The 16,264-nt window shown below is 38.4% G+C and overlaps 1 protein-coding gene across 24 annotated transcripts in view; it reads left to right on the top strand.

Annotated features, from left to right (window-relative positions):
* The window catches only part of CELF2 (CUGBP Elav-like family member 2), a 453,132-nt gene that overhangs the window by 362,011 nt on the left and 74,857 nt on the right, over positions 1–16,264 (top strand). For 13 of the 24 annotated variants that reach the window (XM_040413246.1, XM_040413278.1, XM_040413268.1 and 10 more), the window contains 2 exons: positions 2,606–2,617; positions 2,789–2,868. In XM_040413246.1, coding sequence (XP_040269180.1) covers positions 2,606–2,617; positions 2,789–2,868 — 92 coding nt within the window. The remainder of the gene's footprint in view (positions 1–2,605; positions 2,618–2,788; positions 2,869–16,264) is intronic. The other 11 variants (XM_040413282.1, XM_040413263.1, XM_040413281.1 and 8 more) reach the window with 2 other exon arrangements.

Below are 16,264 nucleotides of genomic sequence, written 5' to 3'. Positions count from 1 at the left end.
GATGCCTTCAGCTGCCAAGTGCACATGCCACTGGTCAGCCAGTTTCATAGTTACAAGTCTGCTGACAGATGCCCTGTAAGAAATCCAATTTTACATAATATAAATTTGAAATTTGATATATTGTCACACCATGCCAACAAACAGGCTACAACCACTAGGTGGTCACATATAGATATATATGGCCACATATAGATACATGCAGCAGAAACTCCCAATACCACCATATCATCTTTTTTTATGCTGGTAAACCTGCTCCATTCATCTCAACATAACATGTTGTGCAGCTTACAGATATTTTGCGCTAATTGTTTGCCTTTTTATTTTACAGCACATCTTATTGTGTACTACCATTCACAACTTTCTCATTGTATCCCAGTCTGACCTCATGTCTTATAGTGCATTTCATAGCTGTCTCCTAACCTAACCTCATGCCTACAGGGCCTATGCAGAGCTTACTCTTATCATATACCGTATATTGTCTTTTGTACAGTTCTAGATACTTTTCAGTGGCATTTGGCAAAAGCAATAGAGTTATTTATCAGATTACACCTTTCACTTTCCAAAGGAGCTCTCAAAAATGAAAGATGGAATCTGATTGAGTGCTTTGGGCAACTAAGCCAGTTCTACTTTATAGCAATTTCATAAATGACCCCACAAATGTCTGTTGGTGGTTGTATACCATCTTCTAATGACAGGAAACAAGAACCTAACAGATAGTATTTAAACTTCTCTGATCCTATTGTTTTTCCTTAGTTAAGTGGTACAAACGCTTTTCTCCTACTGCCATTGACATAACATACATGATTAGCGAAGCAAATGTGGTGAATGGCTTAAAACAGTCAGTCACTAATCAGGGAACTGACACTGTAAATCTTAGGCCAGCTTAAAGGGATTTTCTAGGAGTAAAATATTGATCACCTAGCCTCAGGACAGGTCATCAATATGTGATTGGTGAGGGTCCAACTGCTGGCACCCGTGACAATGAGCTGTTTGAAGAAGCCAGTGCCGCTACCTTTACCTATGCCAGTGATGTCATGTTCATCAATCACATTGCCTATGTTCAGCTTAGTCTCATTCAAGTGAATGGGCTGGAACTGCAACACAAAGCACAGCCACTACACAACATATGGCACTGTGCTTGGTAAATTGTGAGGAGGCCCCAGTGTTCAATAGAGTGCAGCATCCTATTTAAACAGCTGATCAGCGGGGGTGCCAGGAGTTAGACCCCGATGATCAAATATTGATGACCTATCCGGAGGACAGCCCATCAATATTGTATCTCCAGAAAATCCCTTTGCATTCCTTAAAATACAGTGCTATACATTGCAATGTACTTCATTATATTATTTATATTTACTTTTAAGCAATGAAATGTAACTGGATATCTCATGTTCTGTCATATGTCAAATTATTCTGTTGACTTTGGCCAGATCAGTTATGAATTTCATTATAGATGTTCTACTAATTTATTATGTTTGACCACAAAGAAAAATCTTGTTTACCTCATTTGGTTCAATTGGTTAACCCATTACAAAGAAGGCTCCTTTAGATTGGGTATCTTTTCAAGATCCTCACCACTTAGCTAATACAGAATTTGTATGTTTAAAGAGCTCCCCACAATGATACCTGGGAAGCTTAAAATGTGTAACTAAGCTAAACAATGTATATTGATCCCCTTAACCAAGTGTGATGAGGCATCTGTGATGTACTCTAGTCTAAAGTGACCTGTCCTAGTGACAGATACTCACCTAAGAGTTTGGGAAAATTACATTAAAATATACTGCTATTTGTATATTATAATTAATGTAAAATGTATTTTATATACTGAATGTTCTTCACACCAAAGAGCTTGAATAACAATTCCTGTTAAATGTTGCTATAAATTGTACTATAGTGTGTTCCTTTTATTTTTATGTGTTTTGTCACCCCACTTCCCATCATTCTTAAAGGGGTTTTCCAGGATTTTAATATTGATAACCTATACAACGGCTCCTTTCTATACACCTGCTAATCACTGCAATATCGATGGTGAGCAGGTAAACAATAAAGGGAATGCTGCGCTCACACTCTTCAACCAGCTGATTGGCATTGGTGCCGGGTGTCGACCCCCGCCAATCTGATATTGATGACCTATCCTGAGTATAGGTCATCAATAATAAATTCCCGGAAAACCCATTTAAATGACAGATGTGCTCACTGACTGTCAATCCAGACTTAAACGTAATTCTGTAAAAATAGTCAGAATTGCCAAGCTTAACATTGACTTTCTTTAGGTATTCAGATCTGATTGAGTTAGTTTTTTTTTTCTTTGTACAAGTCTAAGCACATTGGGAATGTAGAATTTATTGGATATTATAGATTACAGACAAAAAAATCATTTGTATAGCCATTGTGTCAATCCCTGGTGTAATATAAGTTGCATAATACAACTTGGTCGCTTTATAATTAGTCATAAATTGATCATGTGAAGATGGAATGATCAGTGATTGAATATGTGTAGCTTTATCTCTTCGAAATATTTGTGTCCACCTGTGGCTGAAAAGAACACTTCCCCATTTTGTTTTTGTTTTGTTTTGTTTTTTCCTTTCTTCTATGGTCGGATTAGCAAGTCAGCACTGTAAGTACCAAACCGCTAAAAAATTCTAGGAGTTGTTACTTTTATGTACTACTGAGAACAGTGTCGTCTTGTGGCCGTTCTCGTAGATTGTGTTGGTTTAACAAGCGTCCAACCCTTTTGTCTTGTTGTTTTTTTTTGTCTTTCCTGCCCCCTGTCCCCTTGTCCCCACAGGCTGTGCGTTTGTTACATTTTCTACAAGGGCAATGGCACAGAATGCAATCAAAGCCATGCACCAGTCTCAGACCATGGAGGTACTGTATCATCTGCCCTTTCTTTGTTTTCTTTGTGCAAATGATTGGGTAAAACGAAAGTCATTTTCCTGTTCCGACTGTTAACATGACAATCACAGATGTAAAGACCCCAGACTTCTTTATGACACTCATTACAACATTCATTGAAGCTTTTTAATTGCCGGTGATAGGGATGCCAGGTAAGATAGAACTACATTCTCTACATTCATGCCCAACACATCCAGACTGCACATTCATTTCAAATACAAAGGGGTTGAATAATAAAGGCACACAAATGTCTCATGAAGCAGAATTATAGCTGATAGATTTGACAGTTCTTATACTTTGTTTCCATGCTGCATTGATATAGCTAAAGACAGCATGAGTCAGTACCGCCAAGATTGTCTAGGTAGGAAGGTAATATCAAAGTATTCAAATATGCTTTACCGGTGTGTCCTTTCATTCAGAGGTCACTAAAACCAGCCATACACATTAGATGAATGTCAGCTGAACCCGATTAAGAGGGGATCAGCTGAGTATCTGCCCCCCAAATCTCATCTTGCTTCCATCTCTCTATTCTGAGCTGAGCATACATGTGTATGAGGGAGGTCAGGAAGAATGGATGTCAAAACAATATTTAGCCGATAGCTCTATAAAGTATATCACCATCCTAACTCTTAATACCAAACAGATGTTTTGGGAAACAGTGGACAGGCCAGAACAGGTTAGAAACGTTGTTTCCTTAGTAATGAGCAGTATTAGGGATATCCAGTGCTACAGATTATGCCTCTATTGAAATACATGCCAAATGTAACAGTTATGGTACCCTGGAATAGAGGGTGCAGATGCATCTACTAATTGATCTTCTAAAATGTCTGTTGATGGGCAGAAGATCTAATGCCTTACAGAAATGTTTCTAAGAAATCCTACACATGGCGTATGCTTAGACCATCTGTCTGGACCTGCACCAGATTTATCACAGGGGCTCAGGCTGGATGATAAATATGGTGCAGGGATAGACACTTTTCTCTATAGACTCTATACCAACAGTTAGGCCTGACTCTTTCCCACAAAGTTTGGCCCCCTTTTTGCAAGAGCATATTGTAAAGTGTATAAACCCTAGATGTGCCAAATTGTGCCAGTTTTTAGACATTTTTTCATTGCAGACTCGAGACGAGCAAAATGATTCCACAGAATCGATTTGTCCAGTCCACGGGGCTTCTTTATTTGCATTTGTAGAATCATTTTGCTCATCTCTCACGCAGACACATTGGTAAATGTGGGCCAGAGTCTTTTGTGCCGACTTCCCACCTTTATATGCATCAAAGGGTCTCACAGAGATGGAGCCTTCTAATTGCCATATTTCGAAGGCCTATTAGTGGGTAGAATTCAGCCCTCTAGTTCAGCATAATTAGGGCCTTCAAAAGCTTTTCTTTAGATACAGATATCAGATGCTATATAGAACATTACAAGCATGTTCAGGCAGCAGAGTAGTTATTTTAAATCCATGGACCTGAACTGATTTACACAGCAATACATCCTCATCCCAAAAAGGGCATAATAGTATAAAGACTATACATTGCAAAAACTTTCCATCACAAGAGGGAACTACATTATGTCACTTTAAAGAGGCTGTTCCAGTTGGCATAAAGCCATTCATCACACCTTGTAACGTGTGACATACTAGTCACCGGTTATGTATCACCTTAATCTCCATAGTCCAACCACAAGTAGCTTAGTGATCTCTCTTAGTCCTTGTAAATGTGCCTTAGAAAGACAATATGGCTGATTAATATCACTGCAGTCTGTCAAATAAGCTTGCAATTACCAGGCTTGAGGTCACCATGGTTCACCAGACCTAAATCAACATCCAGCAGGCAGCTTCTCAAGAGAGCTTCCCATTTTAAATCACCAGTGACACCTAGTATTTCACCTGTAGTCACAGAAAACTCAGGCCTTTATATTCTAGGTTTTTATTTCCAGACTGAATAGCTGTTGTCTTAACACTATATATATATATATATATATATATATATATATATATATATATATATATATATAGTTAAATGCTGAAAAAGGAACCTGTGTGAATAGCAATAAAAATGAAATGATCCTCCAAAATAAAGACATAACAATTGGTAGCACTCACAAGGCAATAAAATACCAGTTGAAAAATAAAACTGCACAATTGATATGCCTGAAAAATAAAACGCCAAGTCCCGGGGATAAATCCAGTTCATGTTTATCACTTATCTAAATGTCCCTCGTTTCTGGAGAAATGTCATATTGTGCTTTGAGAAATGTGAAATATGGTGTTAATTTAAATCCCAGTAAAAAAAAAAAGAAATGTCTACAAATGCACTGCCGCATTGCTACAATGCCACCTGTGTTTGTGGCGCAATTATCCCAAACATTAAAAAGAATGGTTCGTTGTGAAACAGAGCACTGACTTCTAAAATTACAGCTTGGCCCGCTGCGGCCGTGCAATTATATCTTTGAAATCCTACACAGAAAATTGGTTCCCACTTTGTCAAAGTGATATTTAACTTGTCTAAGCTAAGACATCTTTTTAACTACTTCAGCAGAGGAAGAATCTTAAGATAGAAGAGCTAAAAATACAGGAAATCAAAGCCTGTAAACCACAAGATAGATTACACTAATATTTTTCTGGCATTCCACTGCAGCCTTGTACATGCGGCTGTATCTTATAGATAGGTTTTCCGTGTCTCCAGCATGTTGAAGAACGAAAGATACAAAGGTAGAAAATAAAATCTTACTACTGTGAAGATACAGATCTTGTAATGCAACCACCCGTGATCAATCACGCTTTCTAGGAATTCAGTTATGTTCTGACAGATCCCTGGCCGTGCTTAGATTTGGAGAAGTCTTCAAGAATCATAAACAAAACTGAGAAAATTTCACCTTACCTCAAAAATAATCAGGGGATTAATGTGTGAAAATATGACATTATAGAGCAAATATAGATCATTTAAGATGGGAAATCCCTGCATGTTTATAGTGGGAGTTATTTTATTCGATTTGCTCATTCTCAGCTTTTATTAGCTCCTGGCAGCCAACACCCTCCTCTAAATCTAGATTCTGACAAACACAAATGCTCCCAGATGTAGGACCTGCTGTTCTGGATGTGATGAGCAGGAGACATGGCTGCTTTCTTCTATTCCTTGCCCCCGTAGAGCACCCTTGGATCTTCTGTACAGATACACTATTGGAGACTACAGGAGGCTACAATGTGTGTGATAAGAGGAGGGAGTTATTAGAAGCTAGTCAGACAACACAGAGAATATTGTACCTCAGAATCAGCAAGTTTTAAAGGTAGCTCACTTTAGAAACATGGATGCTAACCTTCAGTCTTAAATAAACATACTAAAAATATAATAGAAATGTCATATTTTTACATTTTTGTTTAAGGGGGCTGTCCAAGATAAAAAAAACTAATATGTCCCCAGCAGTGGTAAATGTAATAAAATAAGTCATACTTAGCCCTTTTCTCCCCTACCAGTGTTGAGCTCCAGTCCTGCAGTGATGACGTTCTGTACACACCAGGTCACCATGCCACCTATCACTAGGTCCCAGCAGTATACGGCATGTGACTGCTGAGGCCAGTGACTGGCTACAGAGGTGACATGGTGTGCATGAAACCACAGTGTCAACACTGCCAGAACTGGAGCCAACACTGGAAATAGTAGGGGCAAGTATGCTTATGATATTATCACATTTATTGCTGCTGGAGACATATTATTTCAACTTGGACAACCCCTTTAAGAAATGCTCTGGAATCCATTGAGCTATTGAATTGAGTTTATACAGGGAAGGTACTTCCTTCTCTCACCAGTGCAATAGATTGCAACTTACAGTTCTTCACTTCTCCATGCACGGACTTGCAGTGTAAAGTATACTGGATAGACTACTGCCAAATCATTTTTGGCACATATACTGACCCTAATCATACACGGGTCCTAATTGAGCAGAGCTAAAAAGCAAACCATGTTGATCAAAATAAATCGCTCGTAAGCACTACCCAGGGGCAGTGACTTACATATTTTTTTAGGATCAGATTTCTAGCCGAGGTCTAAAAACATTATTTAATCCTTTATCTTATGGGTAATACATGCCTGCTATTATTGCATGTTATCTCCTTACTGTTGGCTGCTTTCTAATTCTGCACTATTAGCTCAAAGTCATTATCATCTATTGTAGCTTAGCTGAATAGCATTTCATGTTACAAAGAAAATCTAAAACACAAAACACACCCCTTGTCTCCTCAAAGGTTTAGGTTGTTGCTCCCTCATGCCTTAAAGGGGGTCTCTGTTTTTTTTATCAGATTGGTGGGGGGTGTCAACTCCTAGAACCCCCCCCCCTCCACCGATTAGCTGTTTGAAGAGAATGCAGCGCTTGTATTAGTGCTGTGTTCTCTTCACTCTTTATCTGCTTGCCATCATCATTACAGCGTCACCATCCAATTCACTCCTTCCCATTAGGTCACCTGCTCACCTCTGCAATGTCAACAGCGAGCGCTGCATTCTCCTCAAACAGCTGATCGGTGGGGTGCAAAAGTCAACCCTACCCCTCGATCTTATATTGATTACCTATTCTGAGCGCCATGGCACCCCGAAACAGCTTATCAGTGGGGAAGCCAGCTGTTGGACCTCCACCAGTCTGATATTGATGACCTATCTGGAGAATAGTTCATACATTTCTGTACCACAGAGAATCCCTTTAATTAATATTATTAGTATTCATTAGTGTTGATTGAATCAAAGTCAAACAAACTGACTTCAATATGAATTTCAGGAAAAATTTGATTTGCTGCGAAGCCAAATTTCCTCGTGCTTCATTGCAATTAATCAATTTTACCTGAAAGGCCAGTAAAAAAAATCCATACTCACCTCATATATTTGCGCCCGCGAAGAGGCTGTTGCGAATGTAAGATAGCTTCCTTGTTGTCTTACATTTAGACTATTTTCCACCCCTCTTTTTTAGACCTGGCGTGAGTGGGGAGAAGTTGCAGATTGTGGTGCAACTAACCTTTGTGCCACAATCTGCGCCTGAAATATGCCCAATTTAGATGTATTTCATCTTGGAAAATGACCCCCTTAGTGTCAAAATGTATATGATTTAGCACTGTGATTTATAATGCTTCAAATATAATTACTGTGAAGGGAAATTAAGCATCCAAGACAATATATAAAGTATAATTAATAAATAAGTAAAATATATAAAGGTATAAATTCTAAAACCTGTTGTAGGTTAAAACATTAGCACTATAGGTATAACACAATAGGTATAGAACATTAGCACTATCATTATAAAAAATAAAAAAAAACTGTCACAAGTCCTTTTAAAAACTATGGTCTACCATATCATATATTACAAATACCACATGACATCAATTACATTCACTGCTATCTAGTGGTCATAACGAGGACAGAAACCTAGCATGACACTAATATACTTATGAAAACACCTACACCGGTAAGGGGGAGAGCAAACACATGAAACACAATCTATTTAGTCTGTGATTTTGTCATGGTTATTCAGAATTTTGCACAAAAAACCGTAATATTGCCGCTTATGTTACTGGTTGATTTCAGCATGCATGTATACTGTGTTCTGTATATTGTAATTTTGTGTATAATACTTTTTCTTAGTTATGACATTGTGGTGTTGTGTGCAGTGTTTTGAAATCAAAATCTGTCAAAATACTTGCATTTCTTATCTTTCTTTCTTCTTTTTTTCATGTCTGTTTGTTTGCATTGCTAGTCTCTCCCAGAGCATGTTGGGTACTATATCATCATTACGGCATCATGTTGTGACCCATTAATCTGTGGCTTTGTTAAATGAGAGATGAAAAGCACAGTGCATGAAAAATGTCATAATTTAATTGTTTTCCGTTTTCCAGATGTAATGAGATTGGCATCGTAAATCTATCTTCTTTTTTGAACTTTGGTTGAAAATCTTCCCAGTTTCTTTCTTCCAGCATACTACCTCCATGACTTTAGATTACAAACAGACCATAGCAAGAAATGTCCAAATTTGAGTCATTAATGAAAGGATGTGTTTCCTTGTCATACACTTATTGACATATTTTGCTATAAGGAAAGGGGGTTCTGAGCTAAGAGGAGAGTCAAGCTCGATTGTGCTTTCAGCCATAGAAGACACAGTGCACCATTAAAAACAGTGAGCAAAACGTAAACCTATTGGTTTCAATAAGTGCTCAAATTATTCAGCAGACAGAGACATAAACATAGCTGATTCCTCAAGAAAAGCATAGGACGCTCCATGGTCATACAATGGCACTCCTTATCTGCAGCAAGAACGTGGAATCAGAGTTGTCACCCCAGTCCTGTCTAGGAAAAAATATCTGACTCCGTATAATTTTCCTGGACATTTAATAAAATGTAATTGCATTTAGAAATGGAACTGGAGTGCAATGTGACCAGGGGCAGACTGGGAACTTAAAGTAGCCCTGGAAAGAATACTAAAAGTGGCCATGTTTTGTAGTCTGGTCCAAATTGATGGAAGCAGGGACAACACAAGTAGGCGGGAGCCAGCAATACCATATTGTGGCAAATTATACCACCCCAACAGAGCTAAATTCCACAGTCCATCACAAAATACTGCCAGCAGCACAAAATACATCCACAAAATCACTGGCCTCAGTAGGAACATCCTGTGGGCTAAGGCCAATGATGGGTTGCATGGTGACCCATGTGCATGGAATGTCATCGCCGAAGGCAGGAAGGTGACATCAGCAGCAGAGAGTATATAGGCTGTAAATAGGGAGTAAATACCCACATGGGGAAGACAGCAGCAACCTGGACACACAGATCCAGCATGTACTTTATTACTGTGAGGGACACACCAAATTAGAAACAAGTTCATTTGGCACATGGGCCATGATAGGATTAAGGGCTCTTTCACACTTGCGTTGTCCGGATCCGTCGTGCACTCCATTTGCCGGAGGTGCCCACCGGATCCGTAACAACGCAAGTGAACTGAAAGCATTTGAAGACGGATCCGTCTTCAAAATGCGTTCAGTGTTACTATGGCAGCCAGGACGCTATTAGTAGTAGTGGGGAGCGGGGGAGCAGTATACTTACCGTCCGTGCGGCTCCCGGGGCGCTCCAGAATGACGTCAGAGCGCCCCATGCGCATGGATGACGTGATCCATGCGACACGTCATCCATGAGCGTGGGGCGCCCTGACGTAACTCTGAAGCACCCCGGGAGCCGCACGGGCGGTAAGTATACTGCTCCCCTGCTCCCCACTACACTTTACCATGGCAACCAGGACTTTAGCGTCCCGGCAGCCATGGTAACCATTCAGAAAAAGCTAAACGTCGGATCCGGTAATGCGCCGAAACGACGTTTAGCTTAAGGCCAGATACGGATTAATGCCTTTCAATGGGCATTAATTCCGGATCCGGCCTTGTGGCAAGTGTTCAGGATTTTTGGCCGGAGCAAAAAGCGCAGCATGCTGCGGTATTTTCTCCGGCCAAAAAACGTTCCGTTCCGGAACTGAAGGCATCCTGATGCATCCTGAACGGATTTCTCTCCATTCAGAATGCATTGGGATAATCCTGATCAGGATTCTTCCGGCATAGAGCCCCGACGACGGAACTCTATGCCGGGAACCCAACAACGCAAGTGTGAAAGAGCCCTAAGAAAGTTAACAGGTTTTCCACTACTAAAGTAGGCAAGTCTTAGTAAAAAGTATATTGGAGTAGCATGTGCCAAATTTATTATGAGGCATAATTTATCACTTTCTATGCCACAAAAGTGACGTAAGAGCTTTATTAAATCTGCCTCAATATTTTCTAGTTTTAGTAATGAACTAATTTAAGCTGAAGATGTAGAAAATGTACTGAGCAATTGACATAGCGCCAAACTTCTTCAATACTAATAATTCTAGCCCATCTCCATTGCTTTCACTTCACTATCTTTCTCTAGAGAGAATGCATATTGTGTGGTTGAATGCTTGCTCTCATTGACTTTATGCTTAGAAAAATCGTGATTTCAGCCCGTACTTCCAGTTTAGAAAACACTGAGCCATAAAACTGTCTCCAAGTAACACACATGAAAAAGAGAAAAGGACACTAACAAAATAAAAAGGAAATGATTCAAACCTTGTATTACTTAAGACTATTATGTTATTCACTGTCGAAAAGAAAGTGAGAAGTAGAATGGCTATATTTTTCCATTCACTGTGATTACTGCAGTTTTTTTTTAAATCAGCATCTATATTCATAAAATTGCGAATGCCTTTTACAGAAAGTTGCAGATTGTTGTTCGGCCCATTCCATACACATAATGCATATTATACACAGTGCTTTATGCATGACATAGTTGAGAAAAATACGGCCATATTTCACCATAAAACTCTGACACCCTTCTACTGGTCACACTTAGAACACTATGGGGCACATTTATTAAGACCAGTGTTTTAGACGCTGGTCTTAATAAGCCCTATACCTGGCAGTGGATCCGATGGAGTTATGGGTAGAGGCACAGGTCGCTACATAATTTTGGTGCATCCAGCCCCTCTTCCAAATGTAAGACATCTTCCTAGCTTCTTACATTCCAGCCCGTCCCCTTCCCCTCCCACGCCATGCCCACTTTTTTAGACCTGGCGTGAGCAGGGAGAAGTCACAGATTGTACTAGAAATACGCCTAATATAGGCATATTTCTGTTTGAAAAATGACACCCTATATGTTTTTATAGTGATTTAAATTAAAAAGATTTTAAAAGAATGTAAAAATGTGGTTAACAGTAGGAATTGTGCTAAAATGAAAACATTTTGCAATACTTACCTGTTAAATCATCTGCTGCTCCAGCGCCATTGCTCTGCTCTTCTACCATTCTTTGTTCTGCAGTGATGACATGCCTGTTGTAGTCAACCACAGTCCTCAGCGGTCTTGTGTTATACATCTCTTAGGCCAGTGATTGGCTGCTGTTGTCATGTGGATGTTTGGCTTGTCTCCACTGCAGAGTCGACCGCTGAGGAATATCAGAGCAGTACCTCTGGAGTATCGGCAGATTCATCGGGTGATTATATTACTTATTCTTTAACCACTTCAATTTTACTCCCTGCCTTTCCACAGCCATAACTTTTTTATCTTTCCATTCAAATAGCTGTATGAGGGCTTGTTTTTTGCTGGATAAGTTGTACTTTTTAATGGCAACATTTAATATTGCGTACAAAGTGGAACTGAAAAAACCCCCACAATTTTGCCATAGTTTTAAGAGTTTATTTTTTACGATGTTCCCTACGTAGGAAAACTAACCTGTTCCCTTCATTCTTTTAGTCAGTACAATTACAGCTATACTACATTTATATAGGTTTTCTGGTGCTTTAGTACTTAAAAAAAATAAAAACTTTGGAAACAATAATTTTTTTTATTTGCAACTTCACATTCTGACCCTCACAACTTTTTTACAGTTACATCTATGGAGCTCTGCACGGGCTCAGGTTTTGCATGGCAAACTGTAGTTTTTATTGATACCATTTTGAAGTGTGTATGACTTTTTTAGAGGAGGTGACCAAAAAAATGCAAAATTGGCCATTTTGATTTTTTTTTTCCTCTACAGCGTTAACTGTACAGGATAAATATTTTTATATATTAATAGTACAGGCGTTTTGGGATGCAGCAATGCCTATGATCATAATTTTTCAATTATTTATTTTTAAAATAAGGAAACTGGGTGATTTGAATTTCTATTTTTTTAACTATGGGACTTTAACTTGATCTATTTTCCTTTTATTTTCCTTTCCTCCTATTTTTGATTTAACATTGCAGTCTATGGATTATGGAGCCTGCAACACTCCTAGGGAAAGACACTCAGATGCCATCCATGATCACATTTGACCATGGCATCTGAGGGGTTAAATGTCTACAATTGGTGTGAGCACTGATCAGAGACATTGCCTCCATGTGTCTGGTGTTCAAAACAGCAGAAACACAGCGTCTATGGCGCTTGCTCCACTCTGGAAAAAGTGCCATCTTTAAATACCCTAACTCCGCCACTTATAGTATGCGTAAGCTTAGCATCATTCCTACTGTTAGCCAATTTATTTTATATTCTCAAATAAAACTTTTAACTGAAATCATCATAGTCATAACAATCATATAATATTCTAAGTTTAATTCAGTAAAAGTGTGGGTCTCTGAGTTTTAAGGTGACACTGAAATGTGCCCATATTAAAGCCGTATGAAACCTATCTGCGTTTGCCACCACCACATCACAATCAGGCAACTTTAGAGTTGTCTTTTATGACAGATGTCCTTTAATCATTATATCAATATGTCATTTTTATATATTGTAAATTGCAAAATGGTAGCTCACTCCCAACGGATTATTGGAACAGGTTCTACTAACCCAAAATAAGAGGGACACCCACCCTCTGAGTGGGTATGTACAACAATTACTAAAATATTGGGTGAGCACACTTCATTTGGTCTTAACTGTAAAATTGTATTAAATCAAGCAATTGTATAATTCACACGTGTGTAGCATATAAAATTATATAAAACACTCTAAAATTCCTAAAATCTGAATAAAAATATAGAAAATGGACAATGCAATACCTTCATATTATCTATTGATTTATCAGTCTCAATTTTATAATTTTGATCATATGTAATAAATTTTAATATTCGCATGATATTATTGTATTTTAACTAAGATTATGGTATCTCAGTACATCAAAATGGTGGAAATAGATAATATGAAGATATAGCCATATAGATACAATGGAAAATGTATGTATTTATATGATGTGAAATTTTAAATGAATATATCTTTGCAAAGCAATCACGCACAACAAAATTATTTATACCATAAGTCCACAGAAGTATAAGGAATATGTAGTCCAAAAAACGCATATATACTAAAAAGAACGCATGGATAACGCATGTATAAAATCGCAAGTATAACTTTCATCTCAAAGAGGAAATCCAGTTCTCCACAGTTTAAGTGCTCTCTTGGAAATAAAAGGCGGAGGGAAACAGGTGTTCCGATACCACTGATGAAGGTAAAGCTATTCCTGAAACGCGTCTGGGTTTGATCGGACACCTGTACAGAGCACCTCCGCAATCATAAGCGTGGCCACGCTATGAAAATTGAAATCTCAAGATAGAGGAAAAGATCACCGGAACAACGGCACACGGACCAAAAAGGTACCTTCATTTGTGTTGTACCGGAAGATAAAAAGGTACGGACGTTACAGACACGTAAGTCCCGCCCTAACTCTCGCGAGACCTCGGGGAAACAGGCTAGAGGAATAAGGAGCGAGACGCCGGTATTATCCCGCGCCGCCCGACCCTCGCCCGAACTATCCTAAACATCGAGGAAGGTAAGAAGAACTTTATCCTCAAATACAGCAATCCTCAAGGAATGCCTAACAACTGTTAACGATTATTGATAATACGCTAATATCGGAGACTTATATCTGAAATAATCGAAGGAGAATTGAAAGAACTTGAATATTGAGTCACATTTTAAGATATAGATTGTATCCATACATGGACATATCCATACGCTATTGCTACCTATATTACCACAATATATAGCACTGTATAGTCAGCCGACTACAGTGCGAACAAATCATCATTTTGGCAGCATTCACTTAAGTGTGGACTCGATTCTAAAAAGTGTTGTTTGTGATTATTGCATTGTCCATTTTCTATATTTTTATTCAGATTTTAGGAATTTTAGAGTGTTTTATATAATTTTATATGCTACACACGTGCGAATTATACAATTGCTTGATTTAATAAAATTTTACAGTTAAGACCAAATGAAGTAATCATTTGGTAATCATTTTTATATATTGTTTAATCAACATTTGTAATATGTGCTTTAGTTTAATATTATATACCTTATTCTAGAATAGAACACTACAGCAAAGACTGATTATAAAGGCTGAAAAATGCAAAATAATAGATGATCTAGGACATCACATTTAGTATGCCAGTGCTCCCTCTTTTAGGGATGCTTATTAGGGTACATCCATACTGGACAGAATATACAGCAGAAAAGTCTGCATGCATTTTTGCTGTGAAAATGGATCTGGATTTCATCTGTTCTCTTTGAAATCCGAAAATTCCGCTATTGAGATCCTCAGCATAAATTGACATGCTGTAAATTTCAAATCCACACCACATTGCAGTTTTTTTTGTTGTTTTTTAATGCAGCCTGTGAATGAGATTTCTTATCTCAACCACTTTCATGTTACTCTACAACTCCAAATTCCAAATTCACAGCATTTACGTCACATGTGAACCCACCTAACTATGCTAAAATATACCCAATTATACTAATACCATTTTAGCTGCCCTTCTGCAGTTGACAGAACATATAAAAAGATCCATTTATTTTTGCTACCTTTTAATACTAAAGAGCAGGGTCATCATCAAGGTGGTGATCTAGGATTTAGGAATTTGCCTGCTAACCATTACCTTCAAATATTTTTAAGTAAACTGAGTTGACAATCAATGGGTCTGAGCATCAGGTATTTCCCAGAATACATTGTAACAGCTCAGTAACCAACAAGTCACGTTATTAATGTCCAGTTTAGCCCCAATAAAGCTCTGAAGCTTGTAAAATAAGAGCAGATGATAGGAACCGGACTAGAACATATCATCCAGCCATTTGGGAAAGGTTGGTATATTATCAACTGGGACTGCGTCTAACAATTCTTATTGAGTGACAAATTACATAATTGCTGAATGACAGTTTAAGGAGAGATAGGAATTAGGGAAGTACAATTTGTTAATAATATGTTCCCTTACAACTAGAAACTGGTCATTTAAACGCGTAAAAAAAAACTTGTAGAAGCACAAAATGTTGTTTTTATTCTCTTACTGCCTTGTATCCATTGGAGATCAGGAAGAACACGGTCTGGCTAACAGGGAATTAATTAAATGTGTTTACTTGTGGCATTTTTGTAATGTGAGGCACTAATTAGTATTGATAATTGCAGTGACTAATACAGAACTTGTAACCCCTTGGAGCCTAGCCATTTCCCATTAAAAGTGCTTTGTGTCCAAAGCGTGCCTGGAAAGTACTTACTCTGTCATTTATCCTGATGGCAGGTTTGCTTCCTGAGATAACAGTGCACACGTCCCTATGTGATTTTAACCCTGTTGGTATTTTTTGTGTTTAACCCCATTGTAAACTGTGCAGTCTCTGTGGCTGCTCTATAAAGGACATAACAAATAAATGAGTCCATGTAGTTAATAAATTCCATACAAATGTTAAAAAAAAGTGAAGCTGGCACTTAGACAGTGTAGCGCAGTTTGCAGCAAAAATGTTTCTTGATAAATTACCCCTTGAGGGCAGTAGCGTCACTATATGGTTGTGACCAGGTCCACAAACTGTGGGGCCCACAGAACCC

Source organism: Bufo bufo, chromosome 1 (genome assembly GCF_905171765.1).
Source record: "Bufo bufo chromosome 1, aBufBuf1.1, whole genome shotgun sequence".
In the NCBI taxonomy this organism is placed as follows: domain Eukaryota; kingdom Metazoa; phylum Chordata; class Amphibia; order Anura; family Bufonidae; genus Bufo; species Bufo bufo.
The sequence above is the reverse complement of the archived record's forward strand: the minus strand, read 5'-3'. Positions and strand labels throughout refer to the sequence as shown.